Raw genomic sequence first — 20,095 nt, forward strand, 5'->3', positions numbered from 1 at the left:
AGCAGAGTCAACAACGCCTGGGCTGGATTTGGAAACAACAGCTGAAGTAGTGCCTGCGCCGGACTCAGAAACGAATGGGCCAGATTCCGAACCAACAGACTCAACAGCGCCTGCTACGGATTCAGAAACAACAGCTGAAGTAGTGCCTGGGCCGGATTCAGAAACAACAGCTGAAGCAGCACCTGCACCAGACTCAACAATGCCTGGGCCAGAGTCGGAAACAACAGCTGAATCAGCGCCTGCACCAGACTCAACAATGCCTGGTACAGACTCGGAAACAACAGCTGAAGTAGAGCCTGCACCAGACTCAACAACCTCTGGGCCGGATTCAGAAACAGCAGCTGAAGCAGCACCCAGGCCGGATTCAGAAACAACAGCTGAAGCAGTGCACACAGCACACTCAACAACGACTGGTACGGACTCTGAAACAACAGCTGAAGTAGCACCTGCACCAGAGTCAACAACGCCTGGGCTGGATTCAGAAACAACAGCTGAAGTAGTGCCTGCGCCGGACTCAGAAACGAGTGGGCCGGATTCAGAACCAACAGACTCAACAGTGCCTGGTACGGATTCAGAAACAACAGCTGAAGCAACACCTGCACCAGACTCAATAATGCCTGGGCCAGAGTCGGAAACAACAGCTGAATCAGCGCCTGCACCAGACTCGGAAACAACAGCTGAAGTAGCATCTGCACCAGACTCAACAACCTCTGGGCCGGATTCAGAAACAACAGCTGAAGTAGTGCCTGCGCCGGATTCAGAAAAAACAGCTGAAGCAACACCTGCACCAGACTCAACAATGCCTGGTCCAGATTCAGAAACAACAGCTGAAGCAGTGCACACAGCAGACTCAACAACGACTGGTAAGGACTCTGAAACAACAGCTGAAGTAGCACCTGCACCAGAGCCAACAACGCCTGGGCTGGATTTGGAAACAACAACTGAAGTAATGCCTTCGCCGGACTCAGAAACGAGTGGGCCAGATTCAGATCCAACAGACTCAACAGTGCCTGGTACGGATTCAGAAACAACAGCTGAAGCAACACCTGCACCAGACTCAACAATACCTGGTACAGACTCGGAAACAACAGCTGAAGTAGCACCTGCACCAGACTCAACAACCTCTGGGCCGGATTCAGAAACAGCAGCTGAAGTAGTGCCTGGTCCGGATTCAGAAACAACAGCTGAAGCAACACCTGCACCAGACTCAACAATGCCTGGGCCAGAGTCGGAAACAACAGCTGAATCAGCGCCTGCACCAGACTCAACAATGCCTGGTACAGACTCGGAAACAACAGCTGAAGCAACACCTGCACCAGACTCAACAATGCCTGGTACAGACTCGGAAACAACAGCTGAAGCAACACCTGCACCAGACTCAACAATGCCTGGGCCAGAGTCGGAAACAACAGCTGAATTAGCACCTGCACCAGAGTCAACAACGCCTGGGCTGGATTCAGAAACAACAGCTGAAGTAGTGCCTGCGCCGGACTCAGAAACGAGGGGGCCAGATTCAGAACCAACAGACTCAACGGCGCCTGGTACGGATTCAGAAACAACAGCAGAAGTAGTGCCTGCGCCGGACACAGAAACGAGGGGGCCAGATTCAGAACCAACAGACTCAACGGCGCCTGGTACGGATTCAGAAACAACAGCAGAAGTAGTGCCTGGGCCGGATTCAGAAACAACAGCTGAAGCAACACCTGCACCAGACTCAACAATGCCTGGTCCAGATTCAGAAACAACAGCTGAAGCAGTGCACACAGCAGACTCAACGACTGGTACGGACTCTGAAACAACAGCTGAAGTAGCACCTGCAGCAGAGTCAACAACGCCTGGGCTGGATTTGGAAACAACAGCTGAAGTAGTGCCTGCGCCGGACTCAGAAACGAGTGGGCCAGATTCAGAACCAACAGACTCAACAGCGCCTGCTACGGATTCAGAAACAACAGCTGAAGTAGTGCCTGGGCCGGATTCAGAAACAACAGCTGAAGCAACACCTGCACCAGACTCAACAATGCCTGGGCCAGAGTCGGAAACAACAGCTGAATCAGCGCCTGCACCAGACTCAACAATGCCTGATACAGACTCGGAAACAACAGCTGAAGTAGCACCTGCACCAGACTCAACAACCTCTGGGCCGGATTCAGAAACAGCAGCTGAAGCAGCACCCAGGCCGGATTCAGAAACAACATCTGAAGCGGAGCTTGGACCAGACTCAACAATGCCTGGTCCAGATTCAGAAACAACAGCTGAAGGAGTGCACACAGCAGACTCAACGACTGGTACGGACTCTGAAACAACAGCTGAACTAGCACCTGCACCAGAGTCAACAACGCCTGGGCTGGATTCAGAAACAACAGCTGAAGTAGTGCCTGCGCCGGACTCAGAAACGAGGGGGCCAGATTCAGAACCAACAGACTCAACGGCGCCTGGTACGGATTCAGAAACAACAGCAGAAGTAGTGCCTGGGCCGGATTCAGAAACAACAGCTGAAGCAACACCTGCACCAGACTCAACAATGCCTGGTCCAGATTCAGAAACAACAGCTGAAGCAGTGCACACAGCAGACTCAACGACTGGTAGTGACTCTGAAACAACAGCTGAAGTAGCACCTGCACCAGAGTCAACAACGCCTGGGCTGGATTTGGAAACAACAGCTGAAGTAGTGCCTGCGCCGGACTCAGAAACGAGTGGGCCAGATTCAGAACCAACAGACTCAACAGCGCCTGCTACGGATTCAGAAACAACAGCTGAAGTAGTGCCTGGGCCGGATTCAGAAACAACAGCTGAAGCAACACCTGCACCAGACCCAACAATGCCTGGGCCAGAGTCGGAAACAACAGCTGAATCAGCGCCTGCACCAGACTCAACAACCTCTGGGCCGGATTCAGAAACAACAGCTGAAGCAGCACCCAGGCCGGATTCAGAAACAACATCTGAAGCGGAGCTTGGACCAGACTCAACAATGCCTGGTCCAGATTCAGAAACAACAGCTGAAGCAGTGCACACAGCAGACTCAACGACTGGTACGGAATCTGAAACAACAGCTGAAGTAGCACCTGCATCAGACTCAACAATGCCTGGGCTGGATTTGGAAACAACAGCTGAAGTAGTGCCTGCGCCGGACTCAGAAACGAGTGGGCCAGATTCAGAACCAACAGACTCAACAGCGCCTGGTACGGATTCAGAAACAACAGCTGAAGTAGTGCCCTGGCCGGATTCAGAAACAACAGCTGAAGCAACAACTGCACCAGACTCAACAATGCCTGGTACAGACTCGGAAACAACAGCTGAAGTAGCACTTGCACCAGACTCAACAACCTCTGGGCCAGATTCAGAAACAGCAGCTGAAGCAGCACCCAGGCCGGATTCAGAAACAACATCTGAAGCGGAGCTTGGACCATACTCAACAATGCCTGGTCCAGATTCAGAAACAACAGCTGAAGCAGTGCACACAGCAGACTCAACGACTGGTACGGACTCTGAAACAACAGCTGAAGTAGCACCTGCACCAGAGTCAACAACGCCTGGGCTGGATTCAGAAACAACAGCTGAAGTAGTGCCTGGGCCGGATTCAGAAACAACAGCTGAAGTAGCACCTGCACCAGACTCAACAATGCCTTGGCCAGAGTCGGAAACAACAGCTGAATCAGCGCCTGCACCAGATTCAACAATGCCTGGGCCAGAGTCGGAAACAATAGCTGAAGCAGTGCACACAGCAGACTCAACGACTGGTACGGACTCTGAAACAACAGCTGAAGTAGCACCTGCACCAGAGTCAACAACGCCTGGGCTGGATTCAGAAACAACAGCTGAAGTAGTGCCTGGGCCGGATTCGGAAACAACAGCTGAAGTAGCACCTGCACCAGACTCAACAATGCCTGGGCCAGAGTCGGAAACAACAGCTGAATCAGCGCCTGCACCAGATTCAACAATGCCTGGGCCAGAGTCGGAAACAACAGCTGAATCAGCGCCTGCACCAGACTCAACAATGCCTGGTTCAGACTCGGAAACAATAGCTGAAGCAGTGCACACAGCAGACTCAACGACTGGTACGGACTCTGAAACAACAGCTGAAGTAGCAACTGCACCAGAGTCAACAACGCCTGAGCTGGATTTGGAAACAACAGCTGAAGTAGTGCCTGGGCCGGATTCAGAAACAACAGCTGAAGCAACACCTGCACCAGACTCAACAATGCCTGGGCCAGAGTCGGAAACAACAGCTGAATCAGCGCCTGCACCAGACTCAACAATGCCTGGTACAGACTCGGAAACAACAGCTGAAGTAGCACCTACATCAGACTCAACAACCTCTGGGCCGGATTCAGAAACAGCAGCTGAAGCAACACCCAGGCCGGATTCAGAAACAACATCTGAAGCGGAGCTTGGACCAGACTCAACAATGCCTGGTCCAGATTCAGAAACAACAGCTGAAGCAGTGCCTGGGCCGGTGTCAGAAACAATAGCTGAATCAGCTATTTCAACAGACTCAAGAACAACTGCATCAGGTTCGGAAACCACAGTTGAAGCAGCAACTGTACCAGAATCAATAACAAGTGGGCCACACTCAGAAAGAACAGTTGAAGCAACGCCTGGAACAGAGTCGGAAACAACAGCTGAATCAGCGCCTGCACCAGACTCAACAATGCCTGGTACAGACTCAGAATCAGCAGCTGAAGTAGCACCTGCACCAGACTCAACAATGCCTGGAACAGATTCGGAAACAACAACTGAATTAGCACCAGCCCTAGACTCAACAACGCCCGGGCTGGAGTCCAAAACAACAGCTGAAGAAACTCATGGGCCAGATTCGGAAACAACTGCTAAAGCAACGCCTTCACCAGACTCAACAATGACTGCACCGGATTCAGAAACCACAGTTGAAGTAGTGCGTACACCAGATTCAGCAACTACTGTACCAGATTCGGTTGAAGCAGTGACTGCCCTAGAGTCATCAACGGCTGGGCTGGATTCCAGAACAACAACTGAGGCAATGCCTGGGCTGAATGTACTTCCACAGACTATCCCTGAACTTGCACCAGAATCAATAACTCATCAGCAAATTTCAGAGCCATCACCCAAGTTGCCCACCACAAATAAAGATGAACACCCGCTTAAACCTGACTCAACAGAACACAAACCACAACTGATAAATCCACCAGACACCATGCCTGTAGCTGTTCCCAAGTCATATCCCGCTGTACTCCCTAATATTCCTCATCAAGTAGAGCGCAAGCCAAAACCACAGTGGAGAAGACGTAATTGTCATAGAGGGTAAATGCAATAAGAAATTTATCACTAAATTAAATATTATCTGATATAAACTAATAGTCTAATAATCTGTGGAATGGTATTTTTTTCCTGAAAATATTAAAGTATGAGACAAGACAGAGCATTCTTTTGTCATCTAATTTTTTCTTAATATTCACATGCATTGTTAGAAACAGTAGTTCACATTTTCGGAATGGGTCTTCACAAAACCACATAATGGTGTTTAAAGAGACATAGTGACAAATTAATCCTCAGGACAGAAAAACGTTAAAAACAACCATCTTTTTCCAAATAGTGCATCAAATCACACATTTATACAAGCAATCATTTATTTGTGAAATGCAATAAGAAATTCATCACTATATTAAATATTACTAGGGGAATGTTTCATCTCTTCCCGACAACATTAAATTTTAACACAAGACAGAGCATTGTTTGGTCATCCAATTTTCTAATTTTCTTTTAATATTCACATGCATTGTTAGAAACAGTAGTTCACATTTTCGGAATGGGTCTTTGAAAAATCACATAATGGTGTTTAAAGAGACATAGTGACAAATAAATCCTCACTAATGACAGCAAAACGTTAAAATAACCATCTTTTTCCAAACAACGTAATCATTTATTTGTGATATACATAAAGAAGAAGTAATGAATTAACAAAATATTTTAGGCAATCCACAATTTATAGGTCCTACTTCATATCTTGTCTGTCATTTATTTTTGGCCCTTGATAGTCTATACAACAAAAAATAGTCTCCCTTACAAACACCTTGGATAAAAAAATGTGATTATTGTGCTTTTATCCAACTACAAAACCTGTGATCTGTGGTCCTTTTCAAAAATGAAGCAAATGATAATAATGGTGCTTAGAATTTTTTAATTCTTCACAATAAATGAACAAAATAGACAAAAAATTCAACACATGCCATCTGTAAAACGCATCAACCTGAATACATTATATAATATATATGAGGAGGGCTGTGAGGAAAAAAATATTTTTTAGATTCATCTTAGATTGCTGATTTTATTCTCAGATTTCTGGGGTTAATTTTAGTAATTTTAGAACAGAAAAATTGTTTGAATACTGAGAATTAATTCAACAGACAGAATTTTATGAACAAAGTCAGTAATTGGAGATAAAGATCGTGGGAAAAAAGGCAAGGATTGCTGTCAGGTTCTCACTGTTTTTATTAATGTCAAAACTTATATTAGAATTTTAACTTTAATCAAAAATTTGAACATACAAAGAAAAATTAGTATCTTCATTAAAACTTAAAAGTCAGAAATATGAGTTTTCTCCTGTTTCCTCACAGTACGGACACAAATCTCAGAACTCAAATTGATTTTTCCCACATTTTTTTCTACATTATTTTTCCTATTTTCTTTCAGACTGCATAAATGGGTGTTCAATAGAGTGACTGATAATCCAACCAAAGCATTTTTTCCTTTTAAAGGAAAAGTTATAGACAGATAGAAAAAGCCGGATTACCAATTTGGCAAAGCGGGTATGTGATGCTGTGCCCCAGATCCAACGTGTGGCAATTAGTTTGTGGTAGGTTCATTAAGTTGAAATCTGTCTGTTAATACTGCATGCACCGCAATGTCACTTTATAAACTAAAATAATACCGAAGTGAAGACTCCAAGACAAGAAATAGTCCTGTAAAATAATCTTGTTTTTACACTCCAGTTTTTGAATGGGGTAAAGAAGTGAGATTTAACGTGTCAATTAGTAAGCCTTTATTATTTCAGCGTATATTGTGTTTTCACGGTCTATGTTACTCAATAAATGTGTGCCTCGTCAAGGCTGCACAAAGCTTAGTAAATACACACCAGGCAGCGAGTGACAGACGCGTGGGACCCACAGTCACGCCCCCCCCCCCCTGGGGCCCCCTTGTGGTGAAATCCGGCCCAGCCCGAGCATGAAATAAGTTAAATACCAGGTAAAATTCTGGGCACTAAGGCGAACGGCTCAGTGTGCCATATTACAACAAATGTGGGTTTAAAAGGCTTACATTTAAATGTGGTACTTCAGAGCAGTTCCGATCCAGATATTGCATCTAGAATCCGGCTGTGAAGTAGTTTTAATTTTATTTTCTAATGATCCTCCTACGATGCTGCTACTTACCTGTTAAATTAGTTGGCAAAATAGGCCAAGGTTTTAATTTACCGCAACATGGTTTTTGTAGTATTCTATCGTGAACGGATGCCAATTCCAAAGAAGCTGCAGATAGTTTTTTTTTTTTTTTTTATCACGTTATTCCTTTGCTCCCTTTCTCGTCCTTTATCCGTGCGTAAACCAGATCAGTGAAATGGACGTTGGCACAGCAGACGGTGTCAGAATTATACTCTGAGATCATCTTTTACCAGACAATGGGGTTTTTTTTTTCTTCTTTCTTTTTTTTTTTTTTAACTGGAATCCCAGCATGTGACTCGCCCCAAACCTCCTCGTTGGTCGCAGGCTGGTTGTTTGCTGATGTCAAGCAAAAGGAAAAAAAACCCGACTTCCTCGTACCGGGCTCACAGCTCTGAAAAACGCAGCTTCTCGTCGTCGCGCTTCTCAGCCCGCGACGGACCCCGCTCGTGAAAAAGCTGAGCGAAAACGCACATTTTACAGCCCATTTGTGGTTTTCGAGGACTCGTCTGACGCACAGGTAAGTTCGTCTCGCTTTTTTATTTTATTTTATTTTTTTCTAAATTGATGATGAAGTTGAGGCGGAAACGGCAGGAGCGACTTTTTTTTTGTTTTTTTGTTAATTCAACGAGTTACCAAAATTAAACTTTCCTACACTAAGTTTAAATGGATATACCACAAAAGGAGAAACAGCGCAGTTTCACTATTGGTTCATTCATTAATAGACAACAAGAGAATGACTGAACCTTGCTCTGGTCGTTGGCTTCCCCTCTCAGTTCTCCTTTTGTGTTATGTTATTTATTACTTTCTTTTTTTTTTTTTTTGGCAAATGGGATTTTTTTTTAAGGTAAAATTTTAGTCAGACAGTGGTGCATCTTCTAATATTTCTCCAGTTTGTTTAGGTTGCAGGAAAAATCCAGGTATTCTTACCTAAAGCTGGTTTGGATGAAAATCTGCAGATTTGTGTAGTTTCAGTTTACAGAGGAGCGATGGCAGAGCACGGGACTAAGACTTTTCTTTTCATTCATCATTTCAGTCATTTTTCAAGCAAAAATGCCAAAAATCCACCGGTTACAGCCTCACAAATGAGAGGATCTGCTGTTTTACTCATTTTTATTTCTTTGTAAACTGAATCTTTTTGGGGTTTTGGACTGTTGGTAGGACAAAAGAGGTTTGAAGATGTCGCCTTTGGCTACAGGAAACTGTGGCACATTTCATTATGTTCTGCTAATTTATTGACGTAACAGTGAATCAATTAATCAAGAAAAATAATCTGCATATTAATAGATAATGAGAACAGTCATTAGTTGCAGCCTTGACAATGTGTAATACCTTGATTTTAGGACAAAATATATCAAACAAATACAGAGAGAAGAAAGAAAAATTGACATGTCACATAAAATAGTAAAGGGCAAAGTAAGTCTGAGAATAAAGAAACTAGGGCTGCAACCAACGACTACATATTTTCAGTTGGTCAGATGATTATTTTCACTCTGTCTATAAAATATCAGATTATAATGGAAAATTTTTTACCACAGTTTCCTCGAGCGCAATGTGACGTCTTCAAATTGCTTCAACCATCTGTCCAGAACTCAAAGATATTCAATTTACTGTTATATTAGGGCTAAGAAAACCAGCAAATATTCATATTTATATACTTTGAAGTACTTTTATACTTTTAAACTACACTGTCTTTCAGGGACTGCAAACTGGACACAGGAACCATTATAATGTGTGGAGTATGAATGGTCTGCACCGAGGAAGAGGAGATGAATGCTGATGTTGCTGTTTTTCCATCCGTGCACCCGTGGAGTAAAATCCCAGCCACGACCTGTCTGAACCTCACGTACTCTGACACCCCTGCATGGATCTTCCCTTCACGTCTCCCTGTTCAAAACTCCTCCCGTGCTTCCAGTGAGAAAATGTATCCCCGTGAACCTGACCCATCCCTGGACCCCCAGGACCCGGAGGCCCAGATGGACTTCTTCCACAAGCTGGGGTACTCCACGGCTCAGGTTCGGGCCGTTCAGCAGAAGTTCGGCCCCAACATGGACACCGATAAGGTTCTGGGGGAGCTGGTGAGGATCGGTGCCAGTCGGGAGGCCAAGCAGGGGCCAGTGACGACGATGTCGGTGCTGGTGTCCAGAGGGAACATCCAGGCCATGGGCCCCACCCTGCAGCTGCCTGTTACTGTATCGTCTGCTCAGAGCAGAGAGGAGAGCTGTGAGGATGAAGACGCCCTGAGACGAGTTGTTATAGATGGCAGCAACGTGGCCATGAGGTGCGAAACCTGCTGAGCTGAAATGCTTAGATGCCCAAAATTCACTGGTTCTTGCTTCTCAAATGTGACGATCTGATTTTTTTTTTTTTTTTTTTTTTTTTCCCCCTGTTTTAGAGTTGCAACGATTATTTGATTGATCAGTTAGTTGATCAATATAAAATTAATTGACAACTTTTTTTTAAGAAAAAAGGCCAAATATTTGCAGCTGCAGCTGCTTTTCTTAGTCATACATGATACTAACCTGCATGTTGTTGGATTTTGAAGACATCACATTGGGCTGCATTTTTCATTATTTTCTGACACTTTATAGACAAAATGATTAATTTGGGAAAATAATCAGCAGATTAAGTGATAATGACACTAAGCACTAGTTGCAGCCCTAATATAACCGTAAACTGAAAATCTTTTGGTTTGGGAATGTTTCAAGACATCACCACTTCTGGGAAACTGTGATATGTATTTTCTGATTTGATTTTTTTTTTTTTTTTTTTTTTTTTTTTTTTTCTAGACCAAACAACTAATCGATAATGAAGAAATAATTAGCACATTAATCTATAATGAAAATACCCCTCAGCTGCCATATTAAGAACCTTTTCCCCGCTTGAACTCTTTCCACACCCGCGTATTGCTTGAAGACAGATAGAGTCGGTTAAATTCCTTTTGTCCTTCTTAGTTAAGAAAACTTGCGTTTCATTTATATATTTATTTATTTTTTAAATCTCTCATTACAGTTATTTTTATTATCATAATCATTCCCATATTGGCTACATGAATCACTGTCTATTTAACCTCTAGTGTGGTTTCGGGCCACGCTGAGACCAAAGTGTCGTTTACAGATGAGCCCTTTTCTAAGATTTAATTTCACCTCAAGTCATCCAGTGATTCGCTCTTTGTTTGTTTTGGAGAGCAGTTTCCTCTTAATGGAGGTGGAATGATATGGCAAATAAGGGAGCATTTATCCTCACTGACTCAGGTTGATCTCATAGTTTGTATTTTAGTTTGGTGTGAGGATACAGTGGGAGTTTGTAGACATGTATCTTCCTGTGAACTTTCAGCTGCACTCTCCCATTAGTACTAGTAGCACATCACTGATACACATGTGATATTTAATTTCCTAACTTAATTTAAGCAGGGTTTTAAAATGCACAAAAGTGTGATTAAGTCATACATGTTATAAGCAATAACTACCACTACTACTACAACAACAGGTAATAATAATAATAATAATAACTAGAAAATGCACTCAGTAGAGCGCAGGCCTCCACCAAGGCCAATGTCAAACAACATACACCAGACTTCAGAGAAAAAAATTCAAATTCATCGTAAATGAACCGGAGCTGCCCCAATTATTTAATGGGTGCTTTGAGCAAAATGCTTATGCCAGCATGCTAACATGCCAATGTTTTCCTTTTTATAATATAAATATAATATATATATATATTATAATAAATATATATTAGTTCAAGCGGGGGAAAGGTTCTTACTATGGCAACATAAAGGTATTTGGCCAACATATAGGTATTTAGCCAAGTGAAATTTTGAACTGATGATGGAGCTAGATGACAAATCTGAATATCACCAGATTCATTGCAATTCATCCCGTAGTGGACATTAACGTCTGAACCAAATTTTATGACAATCCATCCAGTAGTTGTTGAAACATTTAAGTCTGGACCGAAGTGGTGGCCAAATTGAGAGACTAATAATCTAATTACTAATAATAATAATAATAATAATCATAAATCTTCTTTCAAAGGCTTTAATCTTAAATGACAAATTACTCTGACAAACAGGTTTGAGCATCTCAGGATACACTTTGCTCTGTATTTGCATAGCACATCACCTGAGGGATTTATCTACCTCAATGACCGTCATTAATCCCAGAAGACAATACAATATGCAAACACTATTTTGCCGTTGGCAGAAAAGAGCAGCACGTTCTCAAAAACACTGGAGTTGGTTAGATTTTCCCTCAGCGCCGGCGGCTGTCAGAGTTAAACGAGAAGCAGGAACTGTTGTCATCCGCAGCTCTTTGACTGATCTATCACCAGTAATTTAGGGAACTCTGCCCATGACTGCGCTCAACCTTTTCCCTCATTCGCCCTCTCATACCGTGACATGCACAGAGAGTCGGGGGAACAGACGAAGGCTAAAGGGGTCAGGAAATGGGTGGGAGAATGAGAGAAAAAATACAGCGCGGAAACTCACACCGTGCTGTACCCTTTGCCTCGCCCAGCCAGGCACGCCCGTTCAGGCACGTTGTGAACTAGTTGCTCGAGTATGCAAATCAGAGCACGTACATATGTGTCTGCCTTCTTGTTTCCTTGAAGGCCAACAGTGCTTATACAGAAAGACCTCATTTTAACAGGAACAGGTCTGACAGAAATTTTGCGCTGCGGCTGTCCAATATGCTCTCTTCATCCCTTGTACACAGAATTTAAAACTTGACACTTCCAAAAAGCCCCCGAGGCCTCAGAACACTGAAAACCATCACATTTTCACAGTAACTCTGCTAAAGTAAATATACAGGGACAGTGTGTCATGTATTTTGATTTGTAACAAATCATCGGGTCAGATTCTCCGATAACACTGTTTGCTGCTGATACTGATTTGTAAATGCTAAGTGGATGATAAAGAAACTTTTGCTAAACCAAACACCCAGCTCAGAGTTTGCCAATCAGTTTAAACCAGAATAAAAGGATAGATAGGAGGATAGAAACACTGGTAAAACTATACTTTAAGTCCCCCTATTTAGCATTCACAAAACGTATATACACTTTTAATAAATGGTTTATAAAAGGCTATGATGTAGTTGTAACCAGATGTAGGTGTTAGCCAATTGGTGGAGGCTGGTGCATGAAAGGACAATGGCTGATAATACTGTTAGTGCGAGAGATTGGCAGTATGAAATCATGTCAACATGGACCAGAACCTCAAAGGAAAGTTTCCAACATCTCGCGGAGTCAATGCAATGAAGAGCGGTGGCTGCTTTGAGAGCGGAGGGAGGAACCGCTAAGTATTAGTGTGGTGTTGCTGATAAAGTGCTCAGTGAGTGAAGAATTTCTGTTTTTACCTGACTGGTAGGTAGTAGAGCTGAGATGATCGGTCTGTTATTTTATTAGTCAATCAACAGTAAACTAATCGACAACAATTGTAATAATTCACGCATTCTTTTTAATTTTGGAGAATTTTAGGGAAAAAGCCTGCAAATTTCACTGGTTGCCAGCTTCTTAAATGTCAATATTTGCCAATTTTCTTCCTCGTCCGAGATAGTAAATTGAAGATCTTTGAAATTTAGACTGTTGGTTGGACAAATCGAACAATTTGATGTAACTTTGGGCTTTGAGAACTTGTGAGGGACATTTTTTTTCACTATTTTATGACATAGATTAAACGTTTAATCAGTTAATTTAGAAAATAATCATGTATAGTGATCATAATGTTTGATCTACAATGAACATAGTTGTTCTTTGCATACTTATTGGTCAGAGTTTCCATGACTAAATCATAAAGCTCAACCTGTTTGACACGTGGCCTTGTTCTGCTGTGATCCTCTAATTTACAAAGCAAATGTAGTGATGGGGTACATTGATAAGAGCTGTGATGTGGTTGGAACACATTATGAAGAACCCTTCAGTCATTGTTGTGAACTGGCTCCGCGAAGCTTTCACCCACAGACACTTTTTTTTTTTGTATTGTTAGTGTGGGAATTTTTTTTTCTAGTTTCTCATTCATATTTCCTGACTTCCATTTGTTCAATCAGCCATGGGAACAAAGAAGTTTTCTCCTGTCTGGGAATCCAGTTGGCTGTGAACTTCTTCATGGACAGAGGCCACACTGAAGTCACTGTCTTTGTTCCTTCGTGGAGGAAGGAGCAGCCCCGGCCAGATGTTCCCATCACAGGTGAGACGTCGGGAATTCACGGTCATTTTTTATGCTATCAGCTTCCTGCTTTATCTGGCACTGTCAAACACTGCACTTATTGTTAATTGAAATCAAGGTGTGGTGGGATTGCTGTGAGCTTTTTATTATGCTCAATGTGATTAAAAATTACAAGATTTGCTTCTTTTTTTTCACGTTTGAAATTAGAGATGAACTGATTTGTTGATTAAATGATTAGTTGAATGAAAGAATATTCAATCTTTTGTTATTATTCAAGCAAAAATGACAAAAGAAATGAAAAATTTTTTTTTTTTTTGATATTTCATACAAATAAAAACAAGGGTGGGTGCAGGAATCCCTCACTATATTACAATCTGAACAATTAATGGAGAAATCTAGTTGTCAGAACAATCAATAATGAAATTTATAGTTATTTTCAGACATTTTTGAAGTGGTTTTTGTTTTGATTTAAAAAGCCAGAGCCCAGATTTCGAAACAGCTCCATTAAAAGAACAGGACATGATTTGTTGTGATGCAACTGCCGATTCTCACAGTAAGCTGTATTGTAAATGGGAAATACCCCATGTAGGTTTTTTTTTTTTTCCCCCAAATACTAAGTAAATCAGCTTTATCTTTTTATCTGTGTAGCTGTAATTCAAAATATAAATGTGGGTTTTTCCAATGGTTTTTGATGGCAAAAGATTACTATTTGAGCAGCCATGGGTGGCCTACTTTTGGAAGTGGCTACTGACTCCGAACTGCGTGTTTGCTTTATGTAGATGAACAGATTTCTCATGCTGATAAATTTTTCTGCAGCAGGACATAGTTTTAGAGCCCTTAGTTAATATTAACCAGGTTAAACCTGTCTACTCAGAAAGACCCAAACCGAAATGAATCCGTAGCTCCCTGGAAAATTATAGTTACCGTTCTGTATGAAATGGGCCTTTATTGATGGCTGTAAGCAATATTTTTATAATAACACTAATAATCTGAAAGGAGTTGCTTGTAGTGATGAACCTGCAGAGAATCGTCACGTGAATCTGCAGCTTCCACCGGGCTTACAACTTTGTAGGGACTTTCAGCTCATTGTTTAGCTCTTCTTGTTTCACTCTCACCACTCTCATAGGTTCCTTTTTGGTTTGGTTGGTGGAGCTAAAATTACGAATGCGTTGCTTCATAATTGGATGTGTAAATAAGCAACTGTTTGCTATAAAGTTCACGATACCAACTTGAAAGGTGATGATATGTCAATGTTGGGTTCACAACCCGTTTCCACTGTCCCAAAGTTGCCAAACACAACGCAAGTTTAACAATTGTGAGACTTTACGTCTGATTTACAGATCAGCACATTCTGCTAGACCTGGAGAGGAGGAAGATCCTGGTGTTCACACCATCTCGACGCGTTGCAGGCAAACGGGTGGTGTGTAATGACGACTGCTTCATTGTCAAACTGGCCTACGAGTCTGACGGCATCATCGTGTCCAACGACATGTACCGGGACCTTCAGGGAGAGAAGCCGGAGTGGAAGCGCTTCATCGAGGAGAGGCTACTCATGTACTCCTTCGTTAACAACAAGTGAGTTCTACCTTCCTGACACGGGGCATCCGTCGCTGCTTACATACTGGAACACTACACAGATAAATGAGAAATTAGTCACTGAGGAAGAAGTGATAAGATGTTAGGTTCTACTTTTAGACTTATGTTTGAATTTCAATCTGCCACAGGTTTATGCCTCCTGATGATCCTCTGGGCCGCCATGGACCGACCCTGGAGAACTTCCTGCGGAGGTTTCCAAAGATTCAGAAAAAACAGCCATGCCCTTATGGTGAGAGAACTTCTAAAACGCATTGCTGGTCCCGCCTGGCATTGTTCTTAAAGGACACGAGACGCAGATGCTGAGACCAGTTTTATGTGTAATGTTTCCAGCCAAACTAGTGGCATGGCTCTATGGATGGCAGTCCACCACTTTCGTCTATATAGCTGTTTTTGAAATACTAAAATACTGTATTTTAACAATTATTGGATGGACTGCCATTAAATTTTGTACAGACATTCGTGGTCCCCAGAGGATGAATCCTAATGACTCTTGTGATTCCCCTTTTCTTTTAGTACCATGAGGTTGACATTTGTCGTTTTGAGTGAAATATCTCAAAAACTATTGGATGGATGGCCATGAAATTCAGCACAGACATTCATGCTCCCCTCAGGATGAATTTTAATAACTTTGGTGATACTCTGACTTTTCCGTCTCTAATACTTTGGTTTATGACCAAAACTATTGACATTCCCACCAGCCTCTGTGGCATGTTAGCATGCTGACATTGGCATTTAGCGGAAAGCTCGACTGTCCTGTTAAAACACAGCTATATCTTTAGCAGAAAGGTTAACTGTAATGTAAAATAGTGAATGGGCTGAATCATTCATAATCACTGCTATGATGCTTTAAAATGAAGAAAACTGATACTGTAGTAAAAGAGCTATTAAGGGAAGTTTGATATTTTTCATTCAAACTTTTGACTTTTACCTTTATCTTCATTATATTATTTAATTAAAATTTTGTTTGTGATTTCAAATGGGTTCTTTAACAGTTTATTTGAACACATACAACACTCAAAAGCTAAACATTAGCATGTAAGCAATGTCATTGTGAGCATGTTGGCAGGCTGACATTAGCATGTAACTCAAAATGCTGTATTGTCCCGAATATAAGACAATATTTTTTTTCTGGACATTAGTGTTGAAAAATTGGGGCTCCTCTTGTAATTGAGGACTAGACAATTACTTATTCATAACATCAGATATTCTTGTGAATGGACAGAGTACCGGAGTGACACAGTCTTCTACAGAGAGCGTTGAATTAAAGGTCATTTCTAGCCTTAATGTTAGGTTAGCGAGTGTTTTCAGTCTGTCCATACTGAGTCTTTAATCAGCCCTAGAGTATCATTAGCCCACTTTAACCTGCAGGAGCTTCTGAACGCTCATGTTACGTGTTTTGCTGCCACAGAGGAAATAAATAAATGATGGGTGAAAACAGGTTTCCAGTGTCTTCCACGTCTTTTAATGCAGACATAAACTAAGGTAAAAATCTGTCAAACGACCGAGAATTACAGCTGTCACAGATGATGAGCTCAAAAAGACAGTCTGAAAAACAAAACAAACAAAAAAAAACAAACACTAACTGTCAGAGAAAATGATTCTGACAGGAGGGAGTGTGTCTGTGACTGATACCCACACGTGAGTTTTACATATTACAGTATTTCATGTTTCACCTCTACGAAGGAAAAGGCTTCGGTGAAGAGGACTCTATTCTCCTTGGATTAATGGTATCTCAGGGAAATGTTCCTAACAGGAGGAGTGGAAAAGTGCTTCTTATCTTCAAGAAGTCTTTTTTACTCTCAAAAACAGCTGTTGGAGAAGGTGGAGGGGGTTGTCTTTTAATCAGGGTTGACCTATACTGGGGCAATTCTGGTACTGCTGTGTTGGCCTCAGAGGGCCGCCAGAGTGGCTGTAGACTGGCTGTAAAATGATTGGTGGAGCTAAACTTTTTGTTCTTCTTTCAGGAAAGAAATGTACTTATGGAATCAAATGTAAATTCCACCATCCCGAGCGAGCCAAGCAGTCCAGTCGCTCAGTTGCCGACGAGCTTCGGGAGAACGCTAAGCATCCCTCAACCGCTCAGAAGCAACCTTCGTCCTGCTCCAGTCCCGTGCCTGGAGAGAGCCTCTCGCTGGTGGAGGACATGGCGAAGAAACTGACCCTGGGACATGAGAATGGCTCTGTAAAGACAGATCATAAAAATGAACTTGTAGCTCAGGTGAAGACGGGCCACCGCTCCAGTAAAAGGGCCACATCTAGGAAGGACAAGACCATCCAACACTCGTCCCCTGACCACGGCTCAGTGCAGCACTGTGGCTCCCAGGAGCAGCTGGACTCTGGTTTAGGCTCCATAGAGAACCAGCCAATGGAGGCTCCTTGGAGTCTGTGTGATCACCAGTATGGGACGACATACCAGAGCTGCCAGCATACCCGCGGTGTAAGACAACAGTACTGTCCTCCAAAAAGTGCACCGTGCAGCTGCTGTTCACATGGCCCTCCCTCTCAGGGGACCGCACCAGCTTTCCAGCACCCCAACCACCATCACAGCATCGGGCCAGTCAGCAGCCACAGCTCTGATATGATCCCCTATGGTCCGCCTCATTACCCCAGCTACGGTGCATACCCGGTCGGCTCTCCTTCGTTCAGTCCGCTGACAGATTTCCAGCACAGCAGAGTCCACAGCCGTCAGCAGCAGAGGTACTGGTCCGACGCGTTCCGAGGTCATCCTCCAGCGGTCGGCAGCCTACCGGGGGAGCGCTCACAGTGGGAGCCTCCACAGGGGACGCTACCGAGTCACAGCAGGAAGGAGAGAGAGCTTGTCCGGAAGAAGCTCCTCGCCATCTTCAGTGCCCACTTGGTGGACACGGCCATGGACATGTTTCCTCAGATGATGGATCCGCAGATGCTTGTTGCTGAGATCCTCATGCTGCAGAATCAGAACCGGTTGCTGAGATGAGACAAGTCCAGCCTGAACCCACGTCTTTCAGTGGAAAGACTGAAAAGGCGGCAGAAAAACAATGATAAACATGAGTTTGTGTATTTTTGTATTGTGGTATCCACCTTGCTCTTAATTGTATTTGAATGCTTTGGAGGTGTCTCGGTGAACTGGATAAAATAAGAGGCATGATGCAGTTGATACAAATTGTATCTTTATGTAAAACATGGAAAGAAAAGTTTATTTTAATGCCACCGAACGGGGTTAAAAGGGGTCACACCCTAACACACTTATAAAGTGCTCTAAGTGTCCACTTTATTAGGTACACCTGTACAATCTGATGCCATCCAACAAAACTATTCCGGCATAAAGTCTACATTTATGATGCCTATTATGTTCAATTTTGTTGACAATGTCATAGAGATGTTACTTAAATTATATGTATATTAAGAAAAATGAGAAACACCTCTCAATGTGATGTAGTCCAGTACAACACCTCCTTTAACTATGACTTTCATTAATAGGCATATGTAGCAATTGAATTTACACATTTCCGACAGTGTCAAAAACTGAACATTATATGCTTTGTAAAAATACACATTATAGCAGGGCTGCTATATTAGATTGTCCAGGTGTACCTATTAAAGTGGCCACCCAGTGTATGAGTGGCATGGATGAGATGAACATAGAAATGTCTTTTTGTGTCATATTGGCACCGTGCACCATTTACGCTCTCACAACCAACTACTGCAAACGGTTTGTACCATAATGTTGAGTTATTGTGACGCACAATTAATAAAAGTAATACGTGCAGTGAATAATAATTAATCTCAGATATTGAAATTTGACACTGAAAACTGGCTTTATAATGTTTTATGTTCCCAGTTTTGTTTATTTAATTTAATGTTTTTGCATTGGTTTTTACAATAGTTCGTCCATTTTGCTCAGCCCTACCAGAGCATGCACTTGCTGTAACTACCTTACGGTTGACAGAGAGTAGATTTTCATTCTTCCATGACATAAATTCTGAGAAATGAGATGATTTGTGACAGTTCAACTTTTGGGATCGGACCCAAGATGAAAACATGACTCTCAGTAGATCTGCAGAGGACAATTTAACAACAATGCACCTGTGTGTAATTTATAGTTAAAATGACTGATCGATTTAACATGACAAATTGTTTTTATTTCAATGTTGAGTAAAGTTACAAATCTCATCGTTATAGAATAAATAAACCTTTGTAATTACATGTTATAGTGAGTTGGAACACACTGAGGATCCATCCTAAATTTCTGACAGTACAAACTGTGCGTGTGTGTGCGTGTGCACGTGTGTGTGTGTGTGTGTGAGAGAGTGAGAGTCACAATTTCCTAGACGTCTTCAAATAGCTTGTTCAGAGTGGTGGGGGGAGTATTAAGACCCTTTATTTAATTAAAAGTAGCAATACTGCAATATAAAAATAGTCAATTACAAGAAGAGGTCCTGCACTGGATGCATGAACAACAGTTCATGTATAGATAGTGCAGACAGTTAAAACATGGCAACATAAAATCACATATACAGACGAAGATTGGGATAAATCACTGAAGTTCCCCTTTCAGTGTTTTGTTCAAAACGTTTGTCTTTGTAGGTGTATCAGTGAGGTAAAATAGCAACACTGCACCACAAAAATACCAGTGATGGAGGAAGTTCCCCAGTAAAAGCACCCCCACCACGATGTAAAAATATTCCATTGCAAGTGAATGTCCTGCAGTCAAAGTCCTTCTGAAGTAAAAGTATAGTATTATTAGTATTACTGGCTAAATGTACCTAAAGTAATAAAAGTAAAAGTACTTTTTCTGCAGAAAAATGGCCCGTGAGAGACATATTGTTGTATAGTACATTAATAGATTGTTGCACTGATAACTTCAGTGTGTAAGCAGCATTTTATTGCTGTAGCTGCTCGAGGTGGAGCTCGTTTTTAAATACATACTGTAGTCAGTTTAGTGACG

At 42.3% G+C, this 20,095-nt stretch overlaps 1 protein-coding gene across 1 annotated transcript; it reads left to right on the top strand.

The window, feature by feature from the left end:
• Positions 1-7,737: 7,737 nt before the first annotated feature.
• Positions 7,738-19,393, top strand: si:dkey-206d17.12 (uncharacterized protein LOC563108 homolog). The gene is made up of 6 exons (XM_040120850.1): positions 7,738-7,929; positions 9,109-9,690; positions 13,454-13,593; positions 14,913-15,147; positions 15,297-15,397; positions 17,133-19,393. Exons 2-6 carry the CDS (start codon positions 9,155-9,157, stop codon positions 18,122-18,124), a joined length of 2,004 nt encoding a protein of 667 aa, XP_039976784.1. The 5' UTR covers positions 7,738-7,929; positions 9,109-9,154; the 3' UTR covers positions 18,125-19,393.
• Positions 19,394-20,095: the final 702 nt, after the last annotated feature.

The sequence above is a fragment of the Xiphias gladius genome, chromosome 24 (genome assembly GCF_016859285.1).
Source record: "Xiphias gladius isolate SHS-SW01 ecotype Sanya breed wild chromosome 24, ASM1685928v1, whole genome shotgun sequence".
Taxonomy (NCBI): Eukaryota; Metazoa; Chordata; class Actinopteri; order Istiophoriformes; family Xiphiidae; genus Xiphias; species Xiphias gladius.

Excerpts from the sequence above, each read along its gene's own strand:
- si:dkey-206d17.12 (XM_040120850.1), top strand. The coding sequence starts at position 9,155 with ATGGTCTGCACCGAGGAAGAGGAGATGAATGCTGATGTTGCTGTTTTT. Across the intron at positions 13,594-14,912 it reads GCCAGATGTTCCCATCACAG|ATCAGCACATTCTGCTAGAC; the intron begins GTGAGACGTCGG and ends TCTGATTTACAG. Across the intron at positions 15,398-17,132 it reads AAAACAGCCATGCCCTTATG|GAAAGAAATGTACTTATGGA; the intron begins GTGAGAGAACTT and ends TTCTTCTTTCAG.